At 44.0% G+C, this 20,068-nt stretch overlaps 1 protein-coding gene across 16 annotated transcripts in view; it reads left to right on the plus strand.

The window, feature by feature from the left end:
* adgrb2 (adhesion G protein-coupled receptor B2) overlaps positions 1–20,068 on the plus strand; it is a 222,335-nt gene that overhangs the window by 197,351 nt on the left and 4,916 nt on the right. For 7 of the 16 annotated variants that reach the window (XM_084379358.1, XM_084379368.1, XM_084379366.1 and 4 more), the window contains 6 exons: positions 48–62; positions 1,878–2,050; positions 2,357–3,076; positions 5,732–5,767; positions 8,463–8,576; positions 18,924–18,977. In XM_084379358.1, coding sequence (XP_084235484.1) covers positions 48–62; positions 1,878–2,050; positions 2,357–3,076; positions 5,732–5,767; positions 8,463–8,576; positions 18,924–18,977 — 1,112 coding nt within the window. Of the gene's footprint in view, positions 1–47; positions 63–1,877; positions 2,051–2,356; positions 3,077–5,731; positions 5,768–8,462; positions 8,577–15,851; positions 15,904–18,923; positions 18,978–20,068 lie in introns of all 16 variants that reach the window. The other 9 variants (XM_084379367.1, XM_084379361.1, XM_084379362.1 and 6 more) reach the window with 6 other exon arrangements.

A 20,068-nucleotide genomic window follows, 5' to 3' on the forward strand; every position in this document is an offset into this window, starting at 1 on the left:
GCTCTGAAATATATTAACACAGTCACTTTCCCCCTCCACCCTTGCAGAGAGAGGACACCCATGTAAGTTTTGCACCCAACTGACCTTCTTAACACTGCCTGGTCGATCCCTAAACTTAAATAATTCCTACAGATGAATCCGGGTTGTAGGTGGAAGTAAACGAGCCGCCATTACTGCAGTGGCACCTAAAGTGTAACGTACATAAAGGATTTCACAACAACATGTATACTTTCCAGTGAAATTAAGTCCAGTTTTGTCTCTTATAACATGTTACAAGTGCTCTTGGAAATTAAAAGCCTAAAGCAAAAACTCTTGCTTTTATAAATCTCCATTTAATATTTAGTTTTCCATCACAACTTGAGGGCCCAGGGATCGCTTAAAGACCAAGCCATCCGCCTACACAGGCCGATGATGAGCCCGCCACCCACCCATATCTCTTGCTAACTAGTACTCTCTTAAGTTTTCTGGCCAAAATTCCACTTGTACAGTATCCAGTGTATCCAAGTTTTTCATGAAATAATTAACATCCTCTGACTGATATACAGAAAAATCATGAAGTTTGATGATTCAAATTCAAAGCTGGCAAATAATTCCTCCTGGGTTACCCCACACAGCACTTTGACATCCACACTCCAGAAGACGGATGGGAGCAGTTTGTTAGTTTTTTCTCCCCCCCAAAGGCTGTGTAATAATTAATTTCAAACTGGTGCTTTGAGACTGAATAACTTCTCACAGACTACCTTCATCTATTCAAAGTGGTGATTGCCGACAGTGACTAATCCAATCATCTCTAATTCCGCTGGCAGTGTAAATGTGCCACTACAGTAATGGCGGTATCGCTTGAGAGCACCGGATTCGTCTTTAGATCGTTCTCTGGGACTTCACTGTTGGTTGCAGATGTGAAGGGATCAGATTGGGCAGACATCCCGAAATCTGTCCAGTCCTGTCACATCACTTTGCACCAACAGGACGGTGAAGCAGAGAAAATGCTAGATTCTGTTCTCAGCCTCAGTCCTTTCTAATCTGCTCAGAATCAGCAGGATCCAGCCCCAGTTTTTGATCAAACGTGAAGCTTGACATTTTCTCGCATTCAATGCAGTTAACATGAAACTACATGCTTTGGTTTAGCTTTTGGGGCCACGGAGCAAATGGTCTTTCCTCTGATGATGACAGAATGATGAGCATGATATCTAGCATGCACTTCCAGATGGTTTGAGTTGTGTTTGATTGTGATGATAGATTGATGTCGGCTGTGATTAAACATCATCTCTCATCAGCATGTCGTAGTCAGTTTTGGAGTAGCTATTCTAGATATGTCTAGTACTAGTTTTTCCCTCAACAACATGCATGAAAGCTAACCCAAAGCCACTGTAAGTAGTTTTATGTTCTGTTGTATTTATGGCATCATGAAATAAAACAAGCTGGGGAGCAAGCTATCGCACAGGAGGGAATTTGGGTCCATTTCATTTGGAGCACGCAGCATTTTGCACTGTGGCTCTTTCTCCAAGCTAATAAAAACCCTGTCTCACCGGCAAATCTTGAGATGGAGCGAGACTTAAGGTCACAGTGTCAGAGACAAAACAAAACATCACACTGTAAACCATATAAGTGCAAGATGAGAAGTGAAACTTTTCTTTGGAGATGAATGCTGCAAGCAAACTTCCAACACTATTTCATTTATGTTTTTTTTGCCTGCCTTCTTTTTGTGATAAACTATATAAATTAATTTCCATTCAATATCCATTCCTCTTTCTCCCTCCAAATGTTCCTCTACCTCTTCTTCTTTTTCCTGTTCACCAACTACACCAACTCCTGCCCATCTTCCACTCTCTTGCTGTCTCCACTGCTTCCTTTTTTCTCCCCGCACCTCTTTCCAGTCATATTCAAGGAAGTAAACACCTGCAACCCGGCCACCATAACCGGGACCCTATCCCGCATCTCCCTGGATGACGAGGATGATCCCAAGCTTGCAGCCCATCAGGAGGGAGGAGTTGGGGTCAACTTCAGCTCCCTCCCCGGGAACATCCCACCACCCAACCTCATCGTACAGGTACGGGCTTGAAGTTTACTGAGAGATTGGATGACTACCAACTTCTCTGACCATAAACTGAAGAAAAAGAACCAGATAGAACCAAACGCAATACGCATTAATTGCCCTTAAAGCCACAAGTAGGAATTTGTTTGAAAACTAGTTAAATTGGATGGCGAAAAAGTCCATCTTACAAAGCTTAGCAGCCTCGCGGACAATGGCAAATTATTTCTAGCCACAGGATCTGAGTAAAGATTATCTAAAATAAGATTATCTTATTTCAAGGGAATACTGGTATAACTGAAACGTTCCAATGTTTTTCACAAGGTTCCACCCCTCGGCGGCCTCAACGAGCTGAGCGAGACGCCCCTGAAGAAGGAGGTGAATGTGGACCAGCAGAGGCAGCAGGGGCAGCAACGCAGCGGCGCTCCAATCTACCTGTGCACTGAGAGTGGCCTGGGATGGGCTCGACCGCCCACTTCCTCCAACACCTCCCAGGACGGAAGTGCCGGAAGCGGGGGAAGTGGAGGAGGGGGGGGAGGAGGTAGTAGTGGAGGTGGGGAGGGAGACTACATGGTCTTACCTCGTAGGACGGTCAGTCTCAAACCTCCAGTGCCCTCCTCCCAAGGAGGAGGCCTGGGACTAGGGGGCGAGGACAAGCCTCTCAACATCGCGGTGGATGATCCCCCGTTCCCCCCGCCTCCCTCTCCCCTGACCCTCCACCCGGCTGAGAGCGAGGCCTATCCGGCGGATTTTGTGCCGTCCAGTGTGGGCGACATGAACATCACCATGAACCTCAACCGCTCCTATGGGACGATCAAAACCATGCCCCACGGGCACAGCCACATGATGGCTCAGGGTGGTCTTGTACACTCCCACGGAGGACACATGCACGCCCATGGGCATTCGCTCCAGCTGAAGCCAGGCCAGAGGCCGTCGGTCAGACAGATTCTGACCGGGGGAACCACAGTGGAGAGAACCAGGACCCTGCCACGCAACCTTGGCAGCACCAATGCCAACACCAGCCTCTCAGCAGGATCCCTAGAGGTGGGTAAGAGGTCGAGGGATGAGGAATGAAAGAGGGGTTCCCAGTGGTGGTGCATCCTCTCCACCTCTGCCCATCTTTCACTCAAGTACACACTTAAACACTGGTTTAGAGTTGTTGATGTGCCAGTCATGTGGCTATAGAAGTGAAGTTGTCGGGGTGGAGTGACAAAGAAAGCAGGGATAAGGAAAACTATTGGGAGAAAAGGTCTAGTTATTTAAGGTGACTGGATATGCGAAGAATTTAAACAGCTATTTTAAGCTTCACACCACAAGATTTTAGCTCCGATTTTCGAGCATCTGACAGAGATCGCATAGAAAAAGCCCCAGATCAGAGGCAAATTAATGCTCGCTCCCTTGTCATGTTTGAACTATTCAAAGACACGATCCAGGAGCTCGCCAACAGTTCGCAGACGGGTCAGGGAACCAGGAACCCAGCTATAGCCTATGAGAGCAGACACTCCTCTCCTTTCTCCCTCTTTCCTCCTTTCCTCTGCTGTCATCTGCAGTAACGCTCTGAACCCAGTCTTTTCATGCATCTACATGTATGGAGAAGGGCACAACAGTAGGCTACACCAGAATAAGGAGAAGAGAAGTCAGTCTGTGTAGCTGATATCCATACAATTACACAAGCTTAGGCAATTTCTAACACATTGTCTGTGATACACAGTCCCAATGAGGCCAGCACACAGTGGTGCGCCATAGTAGAAGCCTGCTATAACAACTGCTATTATTTTCAGCTGAGTAGTATTTACTGCTGCTGACTGAGACAATGAGCGTTGAAATGAGTTACCCTACTAATGACAGACAGCTTTTTCTTCGTTAACTATGTGTGAGTGTGAGTGTGTGTAATGCGTGTGTGACACCCCCTCCTAACCGTACAAGGTGGCGTAGCAGATGGACTGAGACAGACAGGATCAGAGGAAATACCCCTGGTGAATGTCTTTCAGCCCACCATAATTCTACACATATTTGCACACACACACTGATCAACATACACACAAAAACAAGAACCAGATAACATGGATACATAAACACACACGTGCGCACACACGCACTTTGGATTTTCCCCGATGGCATCTCACTGACTCACAAGGTTGATTAAAGAGATGGAAACGACACTTTCACCGAAAAGTGCAGATGCTTCATTTAGGGCTGAGGACGTTAAGGACGAGTCATTAAAACTCATAAAAAATCACTGTCAGAAGAGCTACGAGTGCACTCATGAATACCGACAAAAATAAAAAAATGAGCAGAGAAACCTGCAGGATATAATTTACGGCTATCATTTCACCCTGTTTGAATATGCTTGATTTGGAGATGGATATCAGCGCGTGCCTCTCAAGATTAAATCACAGCAGTGTTTTACTCCCCAATTCAAACATGGCGACGCTTAATGGAGGGATCACCAGAATGTACTCAGTGTTCATTTCGCTGTTGATTTTTAGTTAGAAGCTTGTAAATTCATACTCTAAATGATCTAATCGAGGTGTAAGAAAGGCTCCCAGGGTGCAGTACGATAACATTGTACAGTAGAAAGCAATGGAGGGAGTACTGGAATGTAAATTATTATCTCTTTACAAGAAACTGTTGGCTATAAAAGGTCAGCTTATCATGAGATTTACGACACTGAATACATGCAAACAAATGAGAAGCTAGCGTGAGACTGTGGTTGGCTATTGGACCATCATGCCATCGTAACAGGAGCAAAGTATTCCTTATGAATTTTGTATGAGTGAGTTAATGACTGCTTTATGTGCGTCCCCACCAAAACATGCAATATACTCTACATGTATATGCATGTTGCATGTCTGCCATGTTACGAAGCAAACTATCACGGAATTTCTCTGTTTAAGGTAAGGTTTCCCTTAAAGGAGGACGTAATTAATTTGTCTTTCAGAGGGAGTGAAGTTCGCAAAGTGAATAGGACATCTCTCGCCTCTCTTTCTGTTTGCATTCCTTTACCTTTTAAAACCTTGGCTGCCATAGCATCAGATCAGCAACTCTGCCCTTTCAAGGAATGAATACAGCTTTTAACTAACTGTGGAGAGCAGCTCCTTCTCGCTGCCAAATGCAAATCTGGCAGACAGTGAGCGCCAGATAGGAAGTCGGAGATGGAATGTAATGTAACGCAATGTCAGGGCCAGATGAGTTGGAAATGTCTGCAGCTGTTAAATTGGCGGCTTGTGTGCCACTCGCTGCAGCTACGGAGGCACTTAAGAAGAGAGTGGTGAGGTCCAAACAAGATTAGAGGATGAAAAGCGTCTCTCATATGTTTGTTGCAGCTCTTTTTAATTGGAATGTCTCCAACAAATTCTCCAAAAATAGCAGCGAGGGTGATTTATGCCAGGGTTGTAATGAATGTATTTGAGAGTATGTGAGCCGAGAAATTATTATTTCATTCTAATTCTGGGCTGTTCCACTGCACTAATCTCATTACGTTGAAATAGACTGAATAATTTGCTTTTTGCCTTGACATTTGTAAGAATATCTGTATCATGTTGGGCAGCCAGTGCATTATTAGCCCTCCTCTTGTTACTGAACAATGGCGCCGAGAGATCCACAGATACGTCTGAGATAGAGAGGTCTAAAGTTCTATAATGGTCGAGGGGTGGTCATTGATGCTTTCTTCTCTCCCCCTGCCCCCTCCTCTTCCAGAGGAAAAGAGTACGGTACTCTGAGCTGGACTTCGAGGTAAGATCTCGGACCTGTCACCCCCCTGTCATCAGCCTGTCTCTGCTTTCTTGTGCTTCTGCCAGGACTTGAGTAACGCATAGAGGAGCAAAAAGCATTGCTAAACCCCTCCCTTCGCACCTGTTTCTCCCTTGCATTTAGAACTATAAACTGTTTCAGACCTACCTTACACAATGTGCTGTTTCTCCAACAAAGGCCTTAGACCTTTCCCTACCTATTATCTGTCTTACTTAATGAACTTAAGTGTCAATTAATCATAGCATCCCGGAAACCAAAATGTTCCACTGTCATGCACATGTCAATCAAACGATGCTGTCATGTCACTGTGGGGGTCCTGGTTGAAGAAACAGCAAAGTAGAGTGCTTCTTGTGTCTGAATGAATAGAAGTAACTCAGTTCTGGGTCAAAACGTATGTCGTTGTAGTCGATTGGCTGGTTATATCTGTTGGAACGACATGGTTTGGCAGTGTGTGAGTATGTTTGTGTCAGAATGACCTGGGTGTCCTGTGAATCTCCAGTCTCTAGAGAGTATTCCTTTGCAATAAAATACAGTAGCTCCCTTTGCATTGCTGCTTATGGGTGAGAATTCTGTCTCATTTCGACTGTTGTAAAGACTGGACATTCACTCTCCACCATGGAGATAGATCTTTCATCGAGGGTATGTGTGGTGACAAGCTACTAACAGTGACAATATGGCTGATTGTTTCAATTACCTGGCAGATTTACTGAAGAGTCATATGTGGCCAACTGCATGAATTTAGTTCAAGGAGTCTGGCTCTCCTGGAAATCAAGTCTTTTCTCATCGATCGACTTGTGAGAAAGTGCTTGACGTAGAAGAACCACTAAAATAGGGAAGCGTACACTTCCATGATTTAATGGAAGGTAAACCTATTTTTATCCATGTTTTTGTTTTTGAGTTTGCCCATCTTTTGAGAATGTCAAAAGTTAACTTTGCATACAATAAATACTACAAAATGTATTATTCGAAGCAGAGTATGTCAGGGTAAATTATACTTTTTTAAAAAAAACTTAAAGGAGTACTCCATTGATTTAGTGTTGCACTTAAAGTTGGGAAACTTGCAAGAGACACATTTTATAAAGGACACACACCACATGCCAGAACCAGCCCACAAGAAAAGAATGAACTGTGACATGCTATAGCGTGTTTGTGGCTCAGATCTGGCAACGGGAGTGGACTGCCCACGTGCCATCATCCCATGAGTTATGTGGGCTGGATAGGGGGGTCTAGCATGCTTATTTCAACTCAAACCAGTGGTTTTAGTGCCTAAACCTAATCAAACAGACTGTTCCTCAACTTTATCTTAGAACTTTAATATGCGAAACATTTGTCACAAGCTTTATTTTAGAAGTCTAACTGGACGTTGCATATTCATTATTGCTAACTTAACTTGTTAACTTGCAAAAGTGATGCTAGAGGGGTACCTGCAGCATCATAGTTTGAAACTTTGGGCCACTGAACAAAGCTACCGTATTTGACGAGTTGGGACTGAGAACATGTTGTTCATAGTACGGGTCAAGCTCCCACAATGCTGGATCCTATATTTCCCATAAGGCAACTCAATAGTGTCTTTCATTAGGACCCCCCTGCCTCCTAAAGTCCCATTTCTTTTAAAAGACACCTTAAGAACGCAAGGTTTTTGTTATGCGTGTCCCTAACCCAACCTGATGACATCATCAGAGTTATTTTTTCAAACTTGGGGAGTCTCATCCAGACATCATACTACTCTTCTCGTAGTGGGTAGTACGCCTTGTGACAAGTAAACCGAACTTTAAGTGTTAAATCGATGGAGTTCCCCTGTAAATTAGTGTTTTTGTTTTTTTTTAATTTCGAAGGTTATGACCGTCACTTACAGGTGCTCATAGTCCATACAGATTTCATTGAACTTTAAAATGATATGCCAAAAAGAAAACTGAATACATAGCAGCAAAAAGACACAAACCAAGGAACTAGCAGCACTTTGTGAACCGAGCAGAAATGAGAGTGCCCACTCTGAAGTAATTGGTGCCATTGCTAAGCGCCAGTCCTGGCCGGTAAGTGTGCGGGTGTGAGTGCTGGCATCTTGCCCCTGTGTCACTTTCAACCTCGCAAGCTGCTTTGACGATTAGCTACTGCCGAGCAGCTCCAGCACTGCCCATTAGCACAGAGAGACAACAGCAGTGGCACTGACAAATGCAGTTTGCTGTCAGAAAATTAAAGACTCAGATGTAGCTGCCTTCAAGAAAGGCATATTCGGAACAGGGAAGGCAGTTTTTTGTCAATATCTTTTTGCCAGGGCATGGGTTAAATTTCAGTCCGTCTGTTCAACATTTAATGAGTTAGACAAAAATCCTGAGTTAAATGGCCAGCACAGGAAGCAGTCTGCGACAATGGCATTTCTGTCAGTCATTTTCACCAAATTTTCACTTAAAGGAAGTCCTCTGCAGCACTCCCAGTTGCCAAATTCAGAAAGACTAAAGGAAGTGGATGATGTATGAGCATGAGCCAGCAATCGATCGATCTGTCGGCGTCCCTCTCTAACCCCCCTTTCATGGCTGGTATCACTGCAGTCCCTCAGCCTTTTACCCATTCCCGTTCCCCTGCCTGCCCATATACTGGCCCCCCTTCCTTTTTGCTTTTTTTTTTTTTTGTTTCTCTTTGGTTCATTTTTGCTGTCCCTTCCTTTCTTCCCTTCCAGAAAGTGATGCACACTCGCAAAAGACATTCTGAGCTGTACCATGAGCTCAACCACTCGTCCAAGTTCCACACCATAGACAGGTATAGCAGGGACCCAGCCATGTCCACATTCAAGGTAAGACCATTGCCCAAAGGCGGGATGGGAACCCGCTCTACCCATGCATCTCCACCCCCTCCCGCACTTTGTCACAACCCTAAAACCCCACTCCCTTTAACACTGAGGAATTGACACTGGAAAGCAAACGCTGACCCCGGCACAAATTAAAAAGTGCACCATAGTGACATGACATTTATTTGTAAACGCAGCTTGCAGGTGATTATAGTCCAGTAAAATTCCAGTCATACACCAACAGTAGGTACTTTTGAAGGCGGTTATATTAATTGTGTCATTTTCCAGCCAAATTGCTGCCTTAGAAATGTGACAGCATTGTGTGCTCGAACAAGAGATCTTGAATGTAAGGTGAATAGTGTATGTTTCTTTTCATTTCCAATTGATTAAATCACTATTACTTACACATCCGTGGAGAATTAAACAATAACTACCTCATGACTAAAACTTTGGAAGCATATTTTATTCCAGCTTTTCTTCTGGAAATATCTTTTTATACCTGCTTTAATTGGCCTGAACTTAATACACCTGTGGTTGGTGCCTTATTAAATACTTGTCAAAACGGCTGATCACATGAGCCATTAGCCAGGTGAACAATCAATCATAACTGGTTAATGAAATCCAAATTCCACAGTTTAAAACATGTAAAACTATTCTCACTCTCACCTCACCATCACGTCTGCAGAAAAAAAACAACACATGTGCCTCCACACACACAAGTGCTTTGTCTATGCCTGTGTCACACTGGTTAATCTGTCTTTTTAATTGGATTATCTGTCAATGTACTGTACAGTGTTTTTTTCATGTGTCTGTGTGGGTGGTGAGGTGGGCGTGTGTGTGTGTCAGCGGGGTGCTTGGTTGGGCACCTGTGAGCATGAGACTTCTTTGAATCATTAATACACCATTAGCAGCAGACGAAAGAGTCCCTGCTCGCTCTGTACTGACCTTCAGAGGGCCAGTTTCATTAAGATTTAAACGCGCGCGCACGTGCTCGCACGCCTCTCATCTGCTGCGCTTTAGTGCGTGGAGCCATGATGAGTTAGTCAACCTTGATAGGTGTACTTTCCCCTGGCATCCGCGGCATTCTGGTTCACATCTAATTTACACCGTCTGCAGAGGAACAGAAGCCAGCCTGACATCTCTCACATTCCCCGTGCCACGAAGCCACGCACATACTGCACACACACACACACTCACGCGTACACACACACGCGCAAATGCGCTGCCATTTCCCAATGCCAGACTGGCGGCCTTTTCCTTCACTCCTCATTTGCTCAACGTCTTGATCAAGATTTTCAGAAGCGCTGGCCAGCTCCCCATTCATTAATGCCGAGCAAATATTTTACGGAAGAGAAGAAAAATGGCAGGCTGCTTGCAGAGGAATGAGCCATATATTAGAAAGTCTGTGGTTCTTAACAGTTGCGCTGTAGCATGCTAATGTTCCTCAGAGGGGGCTCAGGTGCGCTTTGGGACTATGCCCAAATGTGACAGGAATGAAAGCCCGGCCACAAATAATAGAGAGGCTGTATTTAAACTAATTAAGACAAATTGGAATGCATATTTCTCTATCTACAAATGAAATGTATTATTATTTATTTCCTCTGGGTTAGTGATGTCACTGAAGTTACAAAATGAAAAGGCAGCATAGATATGGCTTAATCATCCAAGTCCATTATGTTAAAAGTAAGTAGGCAGTTCACTTAACTGTGAATAATTACACAGATAATGCTATCAGTGTCAGGCCTTTGACAGGACCCAGCTTGAGTTCAGCTCTGCTGTTGTCAACATCTCACTTTGAGAGTCACCCCCAGACATGGACATGCTGACTATACAGTAATTATGGAGATGAGAGGGGATGTGTGTGTCTATGTGGGTGGGTGTGCGTGTCCACACACTTGCATTATCAGAGTGCCTATGTGTGTGGCATGAGTGCGTATGTGTGCGCCTGTTTCTTTGTCTGTTTTCGTGTTTGAGATGAGTGTGTTGCACTGCCTGTGTTTGAAGCACATAAACTGTGTTTAGGAGACAATTACTGCATGAGTAATGATATAATCGTTTTATAATAACTTTAATAACCTCCTTTCTAGGCCATATGACAAACACTGACAGTGATATTCATATATGCTACATGAGTGCTATAATCTAATAGCAAACATAATTGCATTTCGGCAGGATACGTCCTCACAGATGGACACCAAGAGTACTGTGAAAGTTGATTCTCAGCCTTAACTTCACATGGCCAATTTCGGTGGCCTCTCTCTCCTTTAAAGTGCCTAAACAGTGTTTTAACCCATACCCTAAACAACCTGCAACCCCCACTAACCAATACGGCCGGTGTTCACCCAACACAGGTCCCCCCTCCCCCACCACCGAGGCACAACACCGAGCCGTTACTAGTGCGCAGATCGTCCCTCGTTTACAAAGAAAGCCAACGTAAGACATACTAAACCCCTCATAAACCTCGTGCAGTAGAGCCCCTCTAACTCACTCTAAGCCCAATGAGTTGATGCACTACATGCTACTGTATCTCAAAGTTTGCTGTAGCTGTGTGTCTGTGCTGCAAAAATTGACTGTTGGTTAAACCTCCCTCTCAATCAGCGATTGTCTGATAAGTAGGCATGGCAGGCCTGTCAAGATTTGGATTTCCCCACATGCTGAAGCTGTGGGCATGGGGGCTGTACTAAGAGAAAATCAGCATTCATGGTGTTGGTTTCTAGCCCGTCCATAAGTGTCAGGAAGTGATTAAACAATGTGTCCATCTGCTCCAATGTAAGCTGCAATTGGGAGCATGTCTCACTAACTAGCTTACTGCTACATGAAATAACTGAGCACTACTTAAGGGCAAAGGAGCATATCCTTAGTGTGTGTGGTTACAAGCTGTATTAAGTTGCCCTGTTCATCCACTGTGCAGCATTTTCCCACCGTGGAGGCTGGTCCTGGATGCACCATCGGAGTTTAGGCTAACATTAGCAGTTCTGTACTGCTCTTTGTTGGGATGTGGGTTAACAGCCACCCCAGCTAACATAGATTGAGATAGAGTTAAGTTTTCCGAACACATCTTCAAAGCAAACAGGGCTGAACAAAACAAGTCGCACTTATTATATTGTGCAGCACTATGACTAACTACCAGCTAACTTTTCGCAGGGGACATGCATCTTTACCTTCAGTCTTTTCGACTGTTTCATGTCTGCAGGCTGCAAGTGGATCTTTTAGGGCTTTCTTTTCTAGCTTAATTAGTTAGCTACTGTAGCTCTAGCAGATCATTTTGGACGGCAAAATCAACAGTTGCCAACTAAAAAAGATAAACATACTTTTATCTACCTCTGTCCAAAATCAAAGACCAACTCTTTGAAAAACAAACATAAATTTTGATTGTAAATCTTCCACCGTTATCATCGTGAACTGCATATGTGTCGACTGACAATTTAAAGCTTGACAGGAGCAACAATAATAACTAAGGGGCTGGGGTTTAGGGGACAGTCATTTCAGAGTACGGCTCTTATAGCATTACATGCTCGACTACATGTGACACTGAGGAGCCTGCTATTTCAAGACTGTAATTATTTGCAGCTACAGTCACACAGACAGTGTCAAACGATGAACTCACTCCATGTAGCTGCTCATCTACCACCTGTCAGCGCTGTCTCTTCGTGAAGTGACTGTATTTGATAAGCCTAAATATTAGATCGTCCCCTAGTGGTGTGGTGGTGTAATAGCTCATTGCATCACAGCTTGTACCCCCCTGTGATTTTGCATTCATACAATGAATGCCGATTACCTTTCCTCCATCAAGTCCTATACAAATCCACACAGAAATACACAATCTGGACTAACTGTAACCCGAGATGGATTTGTAAGGTGGTCTGATGCAGGACTGGATTTATCTCCCATGATAAAACAAAACATAGAAGGGCTTTTTTGTTGTTGTTGTGTTGCTGTTTTGGGTTGTGTTCTCATTGCTGTGGCACCATAGTGTGTGGTGTGACAATCCATAAAGTCATTGTGCCCATTTCAGTGCCTGAAATAAACCGTACGATCTAAACGCCATAACCAAGTGATAAATCAGTTCATAAAGAGAATGACCCACCCAAACCGATTTATAATCACCTCATAAACCACGATATCCTGCTCATAAACTACCTCATTGGCACTAAAACGGGCCAAACACGATGCACTTTGTATGGGTGCTAGTCACAGATAGCACAAAGGATTATGGGGTCAGAGGAGACCTGATCCATTTTACGTCTCTGGAAAGGTAAGGTCTTTGTGTTGGCTGTGTTGAGGAGATGAGTGGATATCAGAAGCTGGCACACACACACACAGACCTTCACACACACTACTTTCACGTCTTATCCAATTTTCTGTGTAAGAGCAGTGGGCTTAAAGTGGTCTTGGGCATTACATGTGCTTTTACAGATAGAATACACACACTTCAGTCACTTGATTTCTGCTTTTCTTGTCTTTCCTCGTCTCTCTATACAACCTACTCACACTGTTGTTAACTTTTTGCTGTCCGGTAAATGGTGATTCCTATACTTATTACACTTATAGCTACTGGCTGTCAAGTGGTGATGCTCAATAGAAGTAATCGAAGGAGAAAAACCTGACCGGAAGGAAGGGGGAGGCAGACATTATATCACAAGACTCCCCATAATCACCTTGTCTGTCTTTTTCTATTTGGCCGTTATCTAAATATAAATGCACACGTTGCCCTCTGTTACATATCCTGTAGTTATACATGACCTTTTAAATTCTGCTCTGCAAAATGGCTTACTGCTAAACTATGGCCAACAAAGGTCAGTTGCAGGCTGTGACACAGACATATAATTCATCCGCTGGTTTTGGACATCTGTCTGCATTCTTAATGCAGGAAGATACATAGCATTTCTTTAGCATTCCTGAAAGTGGCTTCAAGAGTCACAGTGGTCGCTGCCAGTTTGTGTTGATTGATTGTTAGCTATTATTTTCCTTTGTTGACATCACAACAGCAGCGACTGACCTTGAATCAAGTGCTTTGGTTAAATACACAGTCGTCTGCCCCCATGAGAGAATAATATCTGTTGCAGTTGTATTATAAACTCTGCTGAAGTGGACAGAAAGTGGGCTTCACATTAATGCTAATGATAAAAAACAAATTCAAATCTGTTTTAAGTACAGTGGATGCTCTGGCAGGGGCCATATGGCCAGCAGGCGGATTGAGTCCATTTTCATTGTGTCTCCCCTAATGGAGACAGGGTACAAATGGAGTCAGTGGGGTTACTGAAAGACAGAGTGGATTGCAGTGTGTACATAACACAGTATGTATCAGCATTACTGCCTGCGCTAATGTTTAGATATAGAACGGCTTCTTGGCCTCCGTCACTGCGGAGTTAGCGCGTCGTTTTCTATCCTCTCCGCGGGGTTCAGGAGGTCGTAACACGCATTTGCATGCACTGCCCGATGATGCAGTGTTGTGCCTCTCTGTTCGTGTGTGTGTGCGGGATGAACAGTGTGTGTGTGTGTGTGTGTGTGTGTGTGTGTGTGAGAGAGAGAGAGAGAGAAAAAAGAGAGAGAGAGAGAGTTCGCACTGCGTAATGGCCCGGCTGATGCATTTTTTAGCTCTCAAATGGGATATATTTCCATCCCGTCGTCTGCTGTGTTCTTGATGAAATGAAGCGTGCTTGGCTTCCCTCTCCAGATAGACAGTGAGGGGTTGTGCAGAACACAGTGGGATGGAGAGTAAGACAAAGGGAACAAGTGCTCTTGCGTTGTTGTGATTTCGCTCACGCCAGATGAGAGCGGGGACAGCGGGCAAATTTTCGATAGTGAAAGATGTATTTTGCAATTCAGTCCAAGTGGCCGTGGGCGTGCATTTGAATTCTGTGATGAAATCCTTTCATCTGTTAGGCTACATATGGGAATATATTGTAAGAAGGTTTTAGCCTGCCCCATTAAGGAGAGGTGAGACCCGGGGAGCTCTCTTTATGCGTCCACAGTTAACATTAGTGGCTGTTACTGATATCCCAGCTATTTTTTAGTCCACCAAAGGCAAATTTAGCTAAGGTAATATGGATGCTTTGAGGATGTCTCTTGTAAAATGAAGATGTATAATTCTAAATGACAAAAGACTCCATTTTTGTTGATTCAGTGGGGGGCAATTTGCCTGCACTTGCACACCCCCGCTGGTCTCGATAGTCAATTTGCTGGCATTAGGCTAAGGGGCTTCAATTTCACATCCCAGCAATAAACCAAGTCCTCCCCTCTTCTTCCTCTTCATATCTCATTCTCCCCTTCTATTCATCCTCACGGCTTGACATTTTCTCTCTCGCCGTCGCCCTCGTTTTCCCATTCCTCCCTCTAAACTCAGCCCTCGGTGGCACGTTTGAGGCATTAATTGAATAATTAATTCCTCTCATTAGCTTGTTTTTAATTATTTCCTTGCCCCCTTCTCCGTGCCGAGTATAAACTCATCAGCTGTTTTCACCCTTCCACACAAATTGCCCATGAAAACCGAGGACTGGCGGAGTGTAGCTTTAGCACACTGGCTCTATCAGTGGCTCCTAATGAGGGGACGGTTAGCCCAGGCGGAACAAGCCTAACACTGGCTTCGTGCACCAACAGGCACAATACTAATTTAGCTCATTTAGTGTCCTTGGGCCAATTAAAGGGAGGTGAAAGGGGCCGAATCTCAAGCTGGAACTGTTTTTTTTTTTGTTTTTTTTACTATAGGAGTACTGGCCTCGGATTGCATTGCGCTGCATTGCACCGGTGGTGGCGAACCAAGCCTGTGTGTCTGATTGCTCGTTTGTTCCCAATGTGTTGTACTAATAGAATTTATTTGCCCTACATTCTCCAGATTTGGCTCCTTTGAAGGGCCTTATTACTTGTGACACAGATTCCTTCCCAGCTAAGGGGTAAATGGTGCTAAAGAGTGGTATGCCCAGTTAGTCTATTTGTGTGCCCTCTAATAAATTATGCTGGTGCTGAATAGGCAGTCTGAATATAATGAGATAAACACACATAGAAACCTTGAAATACTGCAGTTCTGGTTCAATGACCCAAAGCCCACTGACAGCTATGACACAGCAGTCATGTTCTGGTATCCTCTCAGTCTGCTCTTGATGTTACTCTCATTTACATCATGTATAAATGTGATTTAAGTTGTGTTCATGTGAGCCTCAGTGTATGTCTTTTCTTTGCCTTACTGCCACATTTTATTGATTTCTGCTTTTTTGTTTTCCTGTTTTATGTCCTTTGTTGGCTGACTGGGCCTTGTGTTGCATGCTTGTTATCATGTCCCAGTTTGAATGTAGCCAGACAGTCAGCAGAACCATGGGCATCCAAGGCAACAAAGGTAAAGTTAACCCGCTTACCCACAACCACCTGTCCTCCCCCATCATCTCCCAAAGACAGCCTGCTACATTGCTCACCCACATCCAGACACGATTTCTATTCCACGGTCCAAATGAGGGGGACTGAGTGGCAGAGAGTGGGCCTCATCCACCAACACTGAGGCTCCGCAAGATGGCTTTCGATGTTTGTGCTGTAGCATCTTTTTCTAGTATGTGCCATCCCTATAAACTGTTTTCTTCGCTTAGTCATGCTTGCAGACTGCAGCATTTCTCTCTCAGAAAATCGTGTAGTTTGCCTGAAACCTCTAGAGTTGTGTGATTAGACAAACGCTTTCAGATTGTTCATAGACACGGCGTCCTTGTGGCCACATTAGCTCCACTTGCCCCCGCTGTGCCGTGCAAAAACATTATGGAAACTACTTTACTGTACCTCCGAAGCCACTCTGTAGGTGAGTCATTAAAATACTTGACATTGTTTAGGTACACGATTATTGAGTTAAAACTTGTATTGCAAGGTCTGTTGCAAACAGTGTTTCTAGATGTTAATCACTGAATCATGATTGATGCTTTGAATGCTGATAAGTCAGAAATATAAAGGCAGTTACTGTGGTGAGAGAATGTGACCAGAGAAAAGGTTTGTCAGTCATACATTCAGCTTAGCACAGATGTTCATCCTATTACCCATGACATCATAGGCTTATAAGCAAATACTGCATATGTGGACATGATAGTCAAAAGCAACTAAAAGAGAGAAAGACACTATTGATAAATCTTTTTTGTCCATGCAAAAATCTAATTATTTACTTAATGAAAACTCGCAATATATACTACTATAATACTGTTATATAGATGTACTCCTTTACAAGAAAAAGTCATGCATTGAAAATACAGTACATTAGCAGCAGTAAAAATAGAGAAAATGTAGAAAAATAGCCCTTGTGAGGGAATTACCAATACTGTATTCATATTATCATTTGGTAATTACGACTAATGCATTAATATGTAAGTAGCAGGTGAGTGAAGCTACTTCTACTACTTTATATAATGATGGGTAGTTCAAGCTATAACAATGCATCACATTGTGTAAACTGAGCATATGATAATGAAAAATTATCATCAGAGTAGAAAGTACTCGATTCTCGGCCAAAGTTAAAGTCCCTTAAAGCAACACTATGTAACTTTGAAGTGATTCTGGAGAAAGGTAGTTTATTGTTGAGTCTCATTCCCAGGGTGTCAAACGCTGACAACCAGGGAATTACCGCTTAGATGAAGTGGTGTCTGCGGCGTACATGGCCACTCGCCCAATGCTAGCTGGGATCAGCTCCAGCCACCAATGGTGATGGAGAAGTGGTTACAGATAATCGATGGATGGATGGATGGCATGAGACTCAACCATCAGCCGTCTTTCTCCAGAAGGTTACACAGTGTTGCTTTAAACCTGTACTTGACTAAACGTTCTTATCGTACTGTACTGTAACATTCAACCACTGATGCCACTGACAATACATCAACTTGAAGCATCAAACTGTTGTGTACCAACTGGAAATTTAAAGTTACAATATATTTTCAGCATGTAAAGTAAGCTAAGTAAGGAACATATGGCAGTTAATAAAGTCACCTTAAGGCAATGTGCTAAGTCTGAGAAAGGTTTTTAATTCCAGACATTTTTACAGACCAGGACCAAAAAGTTTATCTCCGCTGAAAGACACTCACTCATTAAGACACACCCCAGAACACTTACATAAACATCTCTCCTAGACAGAGTGTTTGCCTCCATCTGCTGCTTTTTTACTGATTAAAAAATAAAAAATAAATAAAGACACAAACTTACCCTTGTGTGTTGTTGAAACTTTTTTCACTATATCCTATAAAACTTCTATCCAGAAACTATCTCCAGTCAATATTAGCCAAGTTGTTAGAGCCGCTGTGGGGAATCAATTTGGGGCCCAGACTTGAGGCAGACTGGGATTTCGAAAGCACAAATGACACGAGCTTCCCATTCCCCAAACGGCCCATGACCATTTCCTTCAGTTTTTTCCCTCGTTGCTGGACTCATCACCAGCTCACAATCTGACCAGCCAACTCGGAAAAACACTCGTAACTTCAGAACACCTGTGCATGTTGGACAAAAAAACAACAGCCCACTCAAACAGAGGCAAGCCGCCGTAAGCAGCAGTTTGCTTTAAAAAAAAAAAAAGGCCATAAAAAAACAATAGATAACACTGCAGAGGTACAGCAGTGGAGGTTTATGTGTTTAAGCCAGAGGCGGAACATACACAGTCAGCAATGTCCATTTTATAGCCCGGCTTTAACTATTTTATGTCTTGTGTTAACACATACAGCGTCAAATCAATAATGCAGATAGTGTAGATAGCAATTCCATGCACTAATAACCAGATTAGTTATCCTCTTTCAACATTATTTAGAATACATGAGCTCCAGAGCCTCTAGCGCTGCACAGCAGTACCCAGTGTTACGGCTTTTAGAATCAGATTCCTTTACGCCCACATGCCGCCCTTTCTCTCGTCTTCTTTGTAGTAGTCGTAGTTGCTATTAGTGTCGCGTAGCATGTAGAATCTCTCAGTCACTCTGTCCTTGCTTCGCCAGTTTTTTTTTCCTCTTATCTTCGCAAGCGCAGGATGTTAAAAATACTGCCTGTTCCAACACGCTATGATTATGCCTGTACACCCATGCAGAAGTTGTGTTTTCGATCATTGTTTCTGTTCATGTGTGAATGTCGTGAGCCTGTTGGAGTTTGTCGTGAGAGAGCTGGTGAGAGGGATTGTGGAGACAGAAAGAGAGAGGGGGGAGTGTTAAGGTGTAAGCACCAAGCAACAACTGCCCGCTCACCTGGTGAAGGTGTGGGAACAATGCTATTGTTTCAGGGCAGAGTTGTCAGTGACTGTGACCCCCCCTCACCTCCCTTCCCCTTCTTCTCTCTCTTTCTCCCCCCCCACTCCCCCCCCCTCTCTCCCTCTCGTCACTCCCTCCTTGTCTGCTCCCTCCCATTTCATCACCACAGAGGGAAAAGCGATGGAGCATTTCGTCTGCCGGAGGTGAAAAGAACTCGTCGAGTGTAAGTAGAGGGGCTTTCTGGCAGATAGAGAGGAAGAGAGAGGGATGAGATGGGGGGCTCTGGGGCAAGGAGGGGGAACGGAGGCAGGCAGAGATGGCGAAAAGGGAACGGATAGACACGCAGTGGCAGCACAATCGCGTTAGCCTAGTCTCCCAGGGATAAAGTTGGGCTTAACTGCAGCATTACCCACACTCCTGCATTACAAAATGTTCCTTCGCCAGCATTTAGCATGCAAATTGGCTCCCAGATTATGCCTTTTGTATTCATTTTACCAACTGTCAGGCTGTGACGCAGGGAGAATGATAATCAGGCAGATATTGCCCCCTAGCGCTCCGGTGACGATCATCACACTGCAAGAGGGGGAAGGGAGTGCTGTGCTACTGCAGATCAATGAGTTGTGTGTGTGTGTGTGTGTGTGTGTGTGTGAGTGTGTGTGCGTGTGTGTGTCGGATGAAGAGATAGACAGGGAATGAGGGCGTGAATAGCTCAAAGTGAATTCCATGTGAATTCCACTCTATCAGAGTTGGTGCAGTGAAGGGAGGTGGGATTGTGGCAGAAGAATACAGAGAACAGAGTGATGGCTGAGTTGCAGATACAGTGGTGCGCTAATGGGTTTGATGTAGATGTAGATTCTTACAGGACTATAGGGGGATGCATGGTATCGTCCAGCAAGACATGTTTTGTGAGTGATCATCCTCTTAATGTTTGTTCAGAGTATAAAATATTCAGCTCTGCCGCAGCTGAGTCAACTGTGTCTGTGCAAAAGCCCCACAAGTAGTCCGTCTTGTTATTTATCTATTCATATTTTTTTGTCTATGTGTGTTTTGCTCCACCAGGAGTCATCTGGGATAGCGATCCCTCACGTCTTTCCCAGCTCCTATCTGTGGCAATCATTATCTCTGAGATAATGAGTGCGATTTGAATAATGGCCCTTATCTTATGCATAATGCTACCTCTAATGCCGTTTTTTCAGCTAATCCCCCAACATGTATTTTACATGCTTTGTGGGAACATCTGCGGACCACATGCAGCGATCACAGAACCCCAAGCCTAGAGGGTTTCATGCTTCTGAAAAGTTACTGATTGGGAGA

The sequence above is a fragment of the Pagrus pagrus genome (genome assembly GCF_965226575.1).
Source record: "Pagrus pagrus genome assembly, chromosome: 17".
NCBI classification, from domain to species: Eukaryota; Metazoa; Chordata; class Actinopteri; order Spariformes; family Sparidae; genus Pagrus; species Pagrus pagrus.